This window comes from Mobula hypostoma, chromosome 6 (assembly GCF_963921235.1).
Source record: "Mobula hypostoma chromosome 6, sMobHyp1.1, whole genome shotgun sequence".
Classification (NCBI taxonomy): domain Eukaryota; kingdom Metazoa; phylum Chordata; class Chondrichthyes; order Myliobatiformes; family Myliobatidae; genus Mobula; species Mobula hypostoma.
In genome coordinates this window covers 66,625,347-66,638,926 of record NC_086102.1, presented here as the reverse complement: position 1 = coordinate 66,638,926, position 13,580 = coordinate 66,625,347, and the positions used below count along the sequence as shown (strand labels likewise).

Here is a 13,580-nt window from a genome sequence, read left to right as displayed (position 1 = left end):
ATTCTTGAGCTTGGATCTGGAGGGAAATCTTTCAGTGAGGGAGTGATGAAAATTGGAAACATACAAGAGATGGAATTGGATGAAACTAGAGCTCTAGGCTCAGAAAAAGGGTGAAAAAGTGGGTGATATGGTGAGAACTGAAAAGTAAGGTCAATTATTGTCAGCCTGGGAAGCAATGTGGGTCAACAAACATGACTTTGTACAATATTTCAAGGAACATCTTTACTGGAGATGAAAACCTTAACTCTCTTATTAGGCTGTAGCTAACAGAAGCATACTTGACATTTTTGAAGCAGTTATGCTCAGATAGTGCGGTAATAGCTAATATTCATTTGGTGAAGAGAAAACAAACTTGGTGAATATTCAGCTTCATTATTATAAGTACTGTTTTAATTTTAGTTTTTGTATATTTTCTAGTAATCTTATAAACACGTTCAGAAAGTATTTGCTCTTGACTGTCAGAACTTAATTTATTCCCTTCACATATATTTTGATCTATATTTTGTAGATCAATTCTTGCAATAAAATTATGATTTTCCAAGATGAAACAATGTACTTTCTACAATCTTTACAGTTTATGAACAGGTTACACTTCTTGTTAGACATGGATGGTTTGATATCTGGATTTTCATAATTCAGTTGATGGTGAAACCCTTTTATCAGCACACGTTGCAAGCTTTTTGGGATACTTAACGATTTATTCCATGTGCATTCAGGCGATATCCATTGACATTGCAAGACTGAACTGAAAGCCTTTGAGTTTAGAATTTAAACTCATGGACAGAGGGAAAAAATGTTCAAAGTAAGGAAGGAAAGGACCTTGATGATACAGCATGTGCTGAATTTTCGCAGATGATCTGTAACTGAGCTGCAAGATCAGCTTCATTCAGACTGAACCATTCCAGCATTAAGTGGGAGCAGTCTAAGCAATGCTGAAGCCAGAGGTTGATTGAATGGGAACCCTAAAATAATAAGTACTGTCATTCTCAGTGAGAGCAGGAAATTGTGATTTACAGACTCAGTACCATTCAGCAACTGATCTGAAGCGTTGTGATACCATCAAAGCTCCTTTGATCTCAGCAATATGGAACTGTCATAACATATTGCCCTTGCTTGGATATAAGACCATAAGATATAGGAGCAGAAGTAGGCCACTCTGCCCATTGAGTCTGCTCCACCATTCAATTGTGGGCTGATCCAATTCTTCCAGTCATCCCCACTCCCCTGCTTTCACCCCATACCCTTTGATGCCCTGGATAATCAAGAACCTATCTATCTCTGCCTTAAATACACCCAATGACTTGGCTTCCACAGCCGCTTGTGGCAACATATTCCGCAGATTTCCCACCCTCTGACTAAAGTAATTTCTCCTCATCTCAGTTCTAAAAGAACGTCCTTCAATCATGAAGTCATGGCCTCTTGACCTGGAATACCTGCCATGGGAAATAATTTAGCCATATCTAATCTGTTCAGCCCTTTTAACATTTCGAATGTTTCTATGAGATCTCCCCTCATTCTCCTGAACTCCAGGACATACAGCCCAAGAGCTGCCAGACGTTCCTCATATGGTAACCCTTTCATTCCTGGAATCATTCTCGTGACTCTTCTCTGAACCCTCTCCAATGTCAGTATATCCTTGCTAAGATAAGAAGCCCAAAACTGCACACAATGCTCCAAGTGTGGTCTCATGAGTGTCTTATAGAGCCTCAACATCACATCCCTGCTCTTATATTCTATACCTCTAGAAATGAATGCCAACATTGCATTCGCCTTCTTTACAACCAGTTCAACCTGGAGGTTAACCTTTAGGGTTTCCTGCACAAGGACTCCCAAGTCTCTTTGCATCTCTGCATTTTGAATTATCTTCCCATCTAAGTACTAGTCTGCCTGTTAATTCCTCCCAGCAAAGTGCAGACCATGCACTTTCCAACATTGTATTTCATTTGCCACTTCTTTGCCCATTCCCCTAAACTATCTAAGTCTCTCTGCAGGCTCTCTGTTTCCTCAATACTACCCACTCCTCCACCTACCTATGTATTATCGGCAAATTTAGCCACAAATCCATTAGTCCCATAGTCCAGATCATTGACATAGATCATAAGAAGCAGTGGTCCCAACGCTGACCCCTGTGGAACTCCACTGGTAACCAGCAGCCAGCCAGAATAGAATCTCTTTATTCCCACTCTCTGTTTTCTGCTGACCAGCCAATGCTCCACCCATGCTAGTAACTCCCCTGTAATTCCATGGGTCTTATCTTGCTAAGCAGTCTCATGTGCAGCACTTTGTCAAAGGCCTTCTGAAAATCCAAGTACACTAACATCTACTACATCTCCTTTGTCTACCCTGCTTGTAATTTCCTCAAGGAATTGCAGTAGGTTTGTCAGGCAGGATTTTCCTCTCAGGAAACCATGCTGGCTTTGGCCTATCTTGTCATGTGCCCCCAGGAACTCCGTAATCTCATCCCTAACAATCGATTCCAACAACTTCCCGACCACTGATGTCAGGCTAACAGGTCTATAGTTTCCTTTCTGCTGCCTCCCACCCTTCTTAAATAGCGGAGTAACATTTGCAATTTTCCAGTCATCCGGTATGATGCCAGAATCTATCGATTCTTAGAAGATCATCATTAATGCCTGTGCAATCTCTCCAGTTACTTCCTTCAGAACCCGAGGGTGCATTCCATCAGGTCCAGGAGATTTATCCACCCTCAGACCATTAAGCTTCCTGAGCACCTTCTCAGTCGTAATTTTCACTGCACAAACTTCATTTCCCCAACACTCTTGAATGTTCAGTATACTGCAGATGTCTTCCACTGTGAAGACTGATGCAAAATACGCATTCAGTTCCTCTGCCATCTCTGTGTTTCTCATTACAATATCTCCAACCATTTTGTATTGGTCATATATCTACCCTTGACTCTCTTTTACCCTTTATATACTTAAAAGAGCTTTTAGTACCTTCTTTGATATTAGTCTCCAGCTTCCTTTCATAATTCATCTTTTCCTTCCTAGTTTCCTTCTGCAAGTTTTTAAAAGCTCCTCAATCCACTGTCTTCCCACTAGCTCTGGCTTCCTTGTATGTCCTCTCTTTTGCTTTTACTTTGGCTCTGACTTCATTTGTCAGCCGCGGTAGTGCCCTTCTTCCCTTCGAAAATTTCTTCTTATTTGGACTTCCCCTATTTTTCACAGAAACTCCAGCCATTGCTGCTCTGCTGTCTTTCCTGCAAATGTCCCTTTCCAGTTAACTTTGGCCAGTTCCCCTCTCATGTCATGGTAATTTCCTCTATTCCACTGAAGTGCCAACACATTGGATTTTATTTTTCCCCTTTTCTGTTTGCTCTGCATCAGAAGCCGAGACATGGCCAAAAGATGTTGCATTTGGCTGGGTTTGTGTTGAATAAGCATTGACCACCACTTCCATACCACATAATGAGTTCCAAGGTATGTTTAAAGCCCCTGCAAAGGGAAACCTCCCCCACCCTCACCACGCTCAATGTGTGCTTTCTGACAGCCCAAACAATGCACCAAACGTACCACAAGTCGGCAGCATTCTGTTACCTGGCCCATTGAAGTCCTCCTGTGAGTCTCCATACCTGTATCTCAAATGGTGGCTAAGCTCATTGGATTGAGTGAAGAGATATCTTTGTCCACCCAAGGACGATGGTTGCCCAGGTTGGACTGTGTGGTGGTAATGCTGAAAGAAAGCTGATGTTTCTAGTGAGAAAGGTGGGGCCTGCTGGACATGATGCAGACACGACAGCTGCAAACTCACATGATCTGGATGTTCTAAACCCAGGGAGGGAACATTTGAATCAACATTAAGAATTTCAGAAGCAGTGTTGGCCGCAGGCTCTGCAGTTGATTATCCCACGATGTGCCAAATGCTGGTGCACAAAGAACTGTGTGTGTTGCTTGGTGTTGTATGATATGTCAGCATATGCAGGCTACGTGCATTGGATGTTGGGCTAGTGCACGTGGCAAATAAGTGGGGATGTCATGGGACGTTAAACTGTTCACTGTGAGTCCTGATTTAAGTTGGTTGTGTGTTAGTGATAGAGATATACTGAACTGAGCATTTGGTGCGAGATGCCATCTAAAGATACTTTAACAATAATTCTTGTCTGTGTCTGAAATCTTCAGTCTTGTGCTTCCTGACCTCATGAGAGGAGAGGATCCCCCTCTTTAAGTACAAGGGTTTGAATGATGCGTCAGAGTCTGGATGCCCATTTTTATGAATGCTCATCTATAACTTCCAGCAAGCTAGTAACACCTCTGCAGTGAGTTTAAACACTCATTCCAATTTCAGAAAATAAATTTTCAGAGGTGCCAGTTAGCATCTTCCTGTATCTGTTCTCAATAGAATTTTCAAAAGTTCTGCTAAGATATACTTTGTTAGTGGTTCTACCTGAACTGTCACCTGCTCCATTATGGGGAGCCACGTTTTTTCCGGTTGAAGCTGACAGCCGACAATGCAGCTTCTGGATCTTTACACTCTGCCAGCTACCATATGAGTGGTTATCCTGGTTCACTATTGAATGTTCCTGAATGAGGTAAGTTTGACACGATATAAAGTTAAAAAAAAAAGTATACATTTTAAAAAGAATTATTTTCCTTCCTCCTGCAAAGTTGCCCCTTGAAAACTGTGCGAAGTATTTATCTGTGAAAGAATTCACAGTGCGGATTTACAGCAATCTTTTTATGATGAGTGACTTGGGATTCAAAAAAGTTGTAATGCCTAAACATCTCCTGACATAATAATTCCTTCAACTTGTGTTATGGGACAGTAGTTTGAAGTCGAATTCATCTGAGTTCTAGGAGAATTAGAGTTGACTTTATAATACTGTTCATTGTACTTGCAGGCCTGACCTCTTTGAGTGGAAGGACGTTGCAAAACTACAGTCAGCAAATGAGAGACTGGACCATGCCTTCAATGTGGCCAAACAGCATCTTGGCATAGAAAAACTGCTGGATCCTGAAGGTTGGTACAAAGCCTCATACCCCTTCGGATACAGAATTAGATATGAGTTTATTGAAATGAGACCAGATATTTCACTATTCATTTCTGTAAAAGCTGAAGTAAACGTATAAGACATGGAATATAGATTTAATATTTCATTTTCATTTCATTGCATTGGTATTAATTCAGAAAAAAATTTCTTGTTGAGTTTACTGAATAGTTCAGTGAATCAATGTAGCATGCAAGGGGTTGTGAAAGGACACGGTGAACCAAAAATATAATTTGTTGAATTTCCAATCAGCTGCACTTGGTCACCTGAAGTCAGGAAGAGATGATAGAATTGTAGTTACTCTTGGTCTGAGAATATTTTTAATAATTGCAACAACTTCTATATCTAACTTTGGGTGTTGAGAGCAGTGCGTCTGATTAAGTCAGTGCCTCAGAGTAAATGGACTTGGCTTCATCACTTGAATAATCATGGACTATTGCCTCGTTCCAATACAAGTGCATGTGTGATCTGAAAGGTCAGTGTCCTTTGTCAAAATATATACAGTTGGTTGTAAGATTGACCTCTTGCTGTATGAGATGTATAGATGATCTTGGCTTTGTAAAGGAACTTGAAGGAAAAGTATTTCTTTTATAGATTGTGACAACAGTAACATTTGACATTGGTTGGAATGGAAGGGCATCAACTTGAAGAGCCAATGTATGTATTAGAAAGACATAGCAGAAGTTGCAACACATTTCCTACAAAGCCACTTGCTTGTACTCGCAGGATCCTGAAGAAATATCACATTAATACCATCCACAAACCTGTAAGGAAGCTCAAGTCACAGTTTATGTGAGTGAAACATGACCTAGGACTCAGGACGTCTGGCGTTTACAGAATTTCCTGTGAATATGAGCAGCGTATATTGGCCAGATGGGACGCACGGTGGAAACATGCATCAAGGAGCACAGGAGGTGTGTATCTATTTCGGTTATTTAGAGAAATCAGCGGTAGCAGAACACTGCATTCACAATGGCCAAAACTACTGTGCTGCACCAATGCCTTTTGGGACTGCCTGGTGAAAGAAGCCCTTGAAATAAAACGAGAGGAAAAGAATTTTAACAAAAGATGAAGTAAGTAAGCTCCAAGTAAAAACTGGAGTTCGATTGTAAAAAAAAAGCTGGGACAGCGGAAACCTGATTGGATGAGGACTAACCAATCAGGAAGTACAGACAACAGAGGTATTATACCACTGGTCAAGATATGCCCAGGCATCATCCCTGATGAAGTTGGCGGAGAAATGTTGGTCAAAATCGATACCTGTAACCAGCTGGAAACCCAAGAAGAGTTTACTTGTGATTCTATTAGGTGTCACAGGCTTCACAAACATGAAGGAAATTGTTCTCCCCACTCCCTATGCTAACAATGATGACTCTCCATCAATATTAATAACAAAATTAGATTAATTGGTTATTTATCTCATTGCTGGCTGTGAAGATGTCCTGCAAGGATCAGTACCAGGGACTCTTGTTGGTGGTGATAGTTCAGGCAAAAATGCCAATGGGCTGATTACTAAGCTTTCAGATAACACAACAGCCACTCTTGTGTTGGTGGCATGGGAACACCAATGCCTTGGAGTGGAAAACCCTACAAAAGTTAGTGGATTCAGCCCAGTGCAACAAGGGTAAAACCCTCCAAACCATTCAGCACATCTATGTGAAACATTGTCGCAGAAAAGCAGCATCTATCAAAGATCCTCACCACTCAGGCCAGGCTTTTTTTCCCGCTGCTGCTATCAGGTAGAAGGTACAAGAGCCTCAGCAAGAAAAAAGCCTGGCCTGGGTGGTGAGGATCTTTGATAGATGCTGCTTTTCTGCGACAATGTTTCACATGGATGTGCTCAACGGTTCAATTACAGTTACTACCCTGCAACCATCAGGCTCTTGAATAAATGAGGTTAGCTATACATGCTATTTTGGTGTTCCTACAACCAATGATCTCACTTTAAGGACTCTTTTTCCTATTATTTTATGCTCTCATTATTTATTGCTATTTATTTATATTTGCATTTTCACAGTTTGTTGTCTTCTATGCTCTTGCTCTTTCTGGATCTTGATCCTGTTTGCAGTTACTGTACTGTAGATTTGCGGAGTATACCCAGAGGAAGAAGAATCTCAGGTTTTATGTGGTGACGTGCATCTACTCTGATAATAAACTTTACTTTGAACTCTGAGCCAGTGCACAAGAGTCAAAGTGATCAGCAGAAGATTTTGGAGCACGTGAAGTACCTACTTATTTTGGAACAGTGTAAGCATTATCTGGAATTCACTGGTTGTCGGTGTAGACAAAATAGAATCAATCAGGGAAATAAACAAGCAGTTGAGAAAAATAATTCACATGGCTAAATCAAATAGTAGGAGAATATAACTGCAGAATAGTTCTGCAAAGTTCAAAGGCATTGGGTCAAATGGCAACCTCGAGTTGGCATAATGATTGTCTGATTTCAAATGTTTCCTGTTGATTTAACGCACCAAGTACAATATTATGCTCTTTCCATTCATGCAAATGTACTTTAAATCATTCTTCATATTTCTTGTCATTTCCACAGGAGCCTCTAAAATAAATTGCTCCCTCTTGCAGCTTAAATTATTTTCAATTTCCAATGGTCCAGAATGCATGCATCATTCAGTCATAAAATCAGTTATTCTCTTAGCTTTAATTCAATATGATGATAGGTTTCATCAATACTTCAAAAGTTGGAGGTTTTATCACTATCTAATATGCTGGGAAAAATTAATTCATTTGAAACATTACCTCTGCTTTCTTCTCCTCTCATGCAGCCTGACTTGCTAAGTATTCCAGGTGTTTTTCTTCAGAGCTTGGATTCCCAACGTTTGTAGTATTTTTCCTTTGCTCAATATTACATACTATGATTGTTGTCCATATACGTTACTGCAACCATTTAGTGTCTTATGTCATCATACTGTTCAAATCATCAGCCAATAGTGTTAGCTTTCAAAGCCAACATTTTATTTGAAAGATTTCATTTATTGCCATATCATGAAATTGGTCACAAAGATTATACAGTTGCAGTCACAAGGAAGGCTGTCAATGGATACAGCAGATTATATATCACTTGGAAAATTTGGTGAAATGAAATGCAAAAGCAGTTTAATCCAGCCAAGTACGATAGGAAAGTGTACAGTAGGTCGCAGGATCCTAAGAAGCTCTGATGTACAGAGGGTTTCTGGAGTGCAAATTCAGAACTCCTTGAAGGCAGCAAGCATAGGTGGATATCGGAATCAGAATCTGGTTTATTATCACCGGCATGTGACATGAAATTTGTTAACTTAGCAGCAGCAGTTCAATGTAATATATAATATAGAAGAAAAAAAATACATAAAATAAAAAATTATAATAATAAGTAAATCAATTACGGTATATATATTGAATAGATTAAAAAACATTCAAAAAACAGAAATACTGTATATTAAAAAAAAAGAGAGGTAGTGTCCAAGGGTTCAGTGTCCATTTAGGAATTGGATGGCAGAGGGGAAGAAGCTGTTCCTGAATCGCTGAGTGTGTGCCTTCAGGCTTCTGTATCTCCTACCTGATGGTAACAGTGAGAAAAGAGCATGCCCTGGGTGATGGAGATCCTTACTAATGGACGCTGCCTTTCTGAGACACCACTCCCTAAAGATGTCCTGGATACTTTGTAGACTAGTACCCAAAATTGAGCTGACCAGATTTACAACTTTCTGCAGCTTCTTTCGGTCATGTGCAGTAGCCACCCTCCACCCCGCCCCCACGCCCTGCCTATACCAGACAGTGATGCCACCTGTCAGAATGCTCTCCACGGTACATCTATAGAAGTTTTTGAGTGTATTTGTTGACATGCCAAATCTCTTCAAACTCCAAATGAAGTATAGCCGCGCATTGTTTTCTTTATAACTACATCGATATGTTGGGACTAGGTTAGGTCCTCAGAGATCTTGACACCCAGGAACTTAAAACTGCTCACTCTCTCCACTTCTGATCCCTCTATGAGGATTGGTATGTGTTCCTTCGTCTTACCCTTCCTGAAGTCCACAATCAGCTCTTACGTCTTACTGACATTAAATGCCTGGCTGTTGCTACCACTAGTTGGCATATCTCACTCCTGTATGCCCACTCGTCACCACCTGAGATTCTACCAACAATGGTTGTATTGTTAGCAAATTTATAGGTGGTATTTGAGCTATGCCTAGCCACACAGTCATATGTACATAGAGTGTAGAGCAGTGGGCTAAGCACACACCTGAGAGGTGCACCAACATTGATCGTCAGCAAGTTGGATATATTATCACCAATCCACACAGATTGTGGTCGTTAAATTAAGAAGTCAAGGATCCAATTGCAAAGGTACAGAGGCCCAGGTTCTGCAACTTCTCAGTCAGGATTGTGGGAATGACGGTATTAAATGCTGAGCTATAGTCGATGAACAGCACCCTGACATAGGTGTTTGTGTTGTCCAGGTGGTTTAAAGCTGTGTGGAGAGCCACTTGAGATTGCGTCTGCCGTTAACCTATTGTGGTGATAGGCAAATTGCAATGGGTCCAGGTCTTTGCTGAGGCAGGAGTTCAGTCTAGTCATGGCCAACTTCTCAAAGTATTTCATCCCTGTCGATGTGAGTGCTACCAGGCGATAGTCATTAAGGCAGACCACATTATTCTTCTTACGCACTGGTACAATTGTTGCCTTTTTGAAGCAAGTGGGAACTTCTGCCCATAGCCGTGAGAAGTTAAAAATGTCCTTGAATACTCCCGCTAGCTGGTTGGCACAGGTTTTCAGAGCCTTACCAGGTACTCCATCAGGACCTTCCGCCTTGCAAGGGCTCACTCTCTTTCAAGACAGCCTAACATTGGCCTCTGAGACAGAGATCACAGGGTCATCAGGTGCAGCAGGGATCTTCACAGCTGTAGTTGTGTTCTCCCTTTCAAAGTCTGCATAGAAGGTGTTGAGTTCATCTGGTAGTGAAGCATCACTGCCATTCATGCTATTGGGTTTCACTTTGTGGGAAGTAATGTCTTGCAGACCCAGCCAGCGTTGCTGTGCATCCGATGTCGCCTCCAACCTTGTTCAAAATTGTATCTTCGCCCTTGAAATAGCCCTCTGCAAGTCATAGCTGGTTTTCTGGTACAGGCCTGGGTTGCCAGACTTGAATGCCACAGATCTGGCCTTCAGCAGACGACGTACCTCCTGGTTCATCTACAGCTTTTGGTTTGGGATTGTGCAGTAAGTCTTTGTAGGCACACACTCATCCACACAGGTTTTAATGAAGTCGGTAACAACTGCAGCATACTCATCCAGGTTCGAAGATGAATCCCTGGATACAGTCCACCGATTCAAAGCAGTCCTGTAGGCGCTCCTGTGCTTCCCTTGTCCATACTTTCTTGGTCCTCACCACTGGTGCTGCAGTTTTCAGTCTCTGCCTATACTCAGGGAGTAGAAGTACAGCCAGGTGATCAGACTTTCCGAAGTGAGGGCTGAAATAGCAAAGAAGGCATTCTTGATGGTGGTGTAGTGATGGTCCAGTGTGTTCGTTCCTCTGGTATTGCAAGTGATCTGTTGATGGTAATTGCTTAGTGATTTTTTTCAGACTGGCCTGGTTAAAATCTCTCAAGACCATGGTGAAGGCATTAGGGTGCGCTGTTTAATGCATGTTGATCCCATTGCTCAGATCACCTAAAGCCTGATTGACATTGGCCTGAGGTGGAACATATACCGCTACCAAAATAACCCCAGAGAATTCCTGCGGTAGGTAAAAAGGACGGCACTTAACTACTAGATACTCCAGATCTGGTGAGCAGGATTGGGACGACACTGATATATTTGTGCACCAAGAAGAGTTGATCATGAGGCATACTCCTCCACCTCTGCTTTTGAGAGACTCTATAGATCTGTCCTGACGGTGTACAGTAATCCCATCGATCTGAATTACTGCATCCGGTACGGAAGAGGTTAACCAGGATTCTGTGAAACCAAGGACACATGTGGTTCTAATGTCCTTCTGATTCAGCACCTTAGCTCTGAGATCATCGACTTTATTCACCAGAGACTGCACGTTTGCCAGCAAGATATTCAGTATAGGAAGTTTAAAACCCCATTTCCTTAAATGCACTTGTAACCCCGTTCTGCACCTGCGCTTCCTCCGAGGTGTCCTACGTGGGCACTTCCAACCACTATCAGCATTGCTTCCATCAGTTTTATGCAGTGATAGTTCGTTTAAACACATTAAGATATCTTTGTTGACTGTACCGACCTTGGAAGCAGTTGTGATTTTTAGCTTTATCAGGCTGAAATGGGAATATTTCATTGTATCCATTGACAGCACTGCTGCCAGTCGAGCTGTGCCGAGGATATGGTGGTAAAGGCAGTCTATGGCATGTTTGCGCTCATTGGTCAGAGTGTAAAGTGAATGCGTCATGTTGCAGCTGTATAAACCTTTTCTTAGGCTACATCTGAAGTACAGTGCACATTTCTGGGCACACTACAACCAGGATGTAGAACCCTCGATGAAAGCTCAAAAGAGGTTCGCTAGAATTAGAGAGTATTAGTTGGACATTAGTAGGAGAGTTGGACAGATTTCGATCCTTTTCCTTGGAGTACTGGAGGCTGAGGCTAAATATGACCTGATGATAGTATATAAAATTATGAGAGGCATGAAAGGCAAACTAGTCCCAAAGAGGAAATATCAAATGCTGGGAGCTTCGGCTGGGGGTGTAAGACTAAAGGAGTTGTAAGACAGGTTCTTTTTTTTAAACAGACAAAGAGTGGTGGATGTCTGGAATGTACTGCCTGCAAGTATGATACTATCAGTTAACAGACATTTAGACAGACATACGAGAGGCAGACTATGGAGGGATAAAGCAGGTAGATCAGATTAACTTACATTCGCATCATAGTCAGCGCAGACTTTTTCCCACATATTTTGAAAATTTCAGTTTGGCTCATCGCATACTCAGCAAGTCCCAATCAAGCAGAGGGATAAAGAGTATTTGTACTCAACTGTTTTGTGGTTAAATGTGTGGGGTTGGAGAAGCAGGGAAAATGGACAAGGTGTTGTTGGGGTTGGAGAAACAGGGAAAATAGACAGGGAGTTGTTGGGGTTGGAGAAACAGGGAAAATGGACAGAGTGTTGTTGGGCTTGGAGAAACAGGGAGAAAGGAGGGAATAGGATGCTGGACAAGTTTTGCATCAGAAGGTCAACCTGAATTTGAAGAATGATGGGATGGCAAGATCTGAAGAATTTCACTTCTTATTGATCAACATTTACCTTGAGCATATTACATTCCATTGGAGGGTGTGATGAGAAACCTTCAGTTCAATGCTTTAAGTTCTGGCAACACAAGATAGGATGCAGTTGATGGTTTTCTCTTTGCACAAGCAAGATTGCTTGTTGATGTATGGGGACACCTCATTAAAACCCATGCTTTTAGTTTTATTTTTTGACCTGACATATCAAGCTCTATTCATTGAACATGCTTTAATCACTGAACCACATTTTGGACCAACATAAAGACAGCAAAGAAACTGGTCCACAGATCTCCAAGCCGAGCCTAGAGTAATCATGGAAAGATAGGGAAGACAGGCGGTAACAGCAGGTTCCTTCTTGTTGTTAGATGCTCTGGGTTTTCCCTTCAGCCCTTTTAAGGTGTTTATTGGCATGGTGGAAACCCACACCAAGGAGCACAGGAGGTGTATCAGTTTGAGTTACCCGGAGAAATCGGCAGTAGTAGAACATTGCATTTGCAATGGCCTTTGGCTTGACTTTGACGAAGCAAAACTACTATGCCATGCCAATGGGTTTTGGGACTGCCTGGTAAAGGATGCTATTGAAATATAACTAGAGAAGAAGAATTATAACAAAGACAATGGTCTCGCACTAAGTAAGAACTGGAATTCGATTGTAAATAAGGTGGGACAGCGGAAACCTGATTGGATGAGGACTAACCAATTAGGAGGGATAGATGATGGGGGTATGTCCAGGTAACATCTTGATGAAGATGGCAAAGTTTGTCATTGAAACATCAGTTAAAATCTATACTTATACCCGGCTCTAAGTCCGAGAAGAGTTTATTTGTCATATACACCAGGAAAGCACGAGATCCTCTGACAGAATCAGTTCCAAAGGGTCTCAGTTTATCAGCCTATCCCAAGGACCTCATCTTGCAGCACTTTGTTTAGCCCTGTCACTGTGGTGCTACGGTTGCAGATCAGATTCCATCAACAATAATAACTGCATTACCAAGAACCAGAATGCATAGTGGAGTGTGCATGATTGTAATGGCTATACAGAATGCTGTTGCAAATCTGAATACCTTTCCATTTTACATTCATGACAGAGAGGGTGAAAAAAACTACAACCACAAAAGATTATTCTCCTGACAGGAATTTACATAATCCAAATGTTGAAATATTTATGTGTGCTTTCTCCAGTGGAGTGTTGATGCGTCTCACTATGATGGTTCATAAAATATATTATTACATACTCATGAGAATCATCAAATATTTATTCTTGCCATGATTGAGTGACTTGCTTCATTGAGTGAGGCTTAAACTCATATTTTGACCCTAATAGAGCCTCATGGGAGCA

At 41.5% G+C, this 13,580-nt stretch overlaps 1 protein-coding gene across 9 annotated transcripts in view; it reads left to right on the top strand.

Annotated features, from left to right (window-relative positions):
• dmd (dystrophin) overlaps positions 1-13,580 on the top strand; it is a 1,998,855-nt gene that overhangs the window by 613,580 nt on the left and 1,371,695 nt on the right. For all 9 annotated transcript variants that reach the window (XM_063050913.1, XM_063050911.1, XM_063050907.1 and 6 more), the window contains exon 7: positions 4,859-4,977. In XM_063050913.1, coding sequence (XP_062906983.1) covers positions 4,859-4,977 — 119 coding nt within the window. The remainder of the gene's footprint in view (positions 1-4,858; positions 4,978-13,580) is intronic.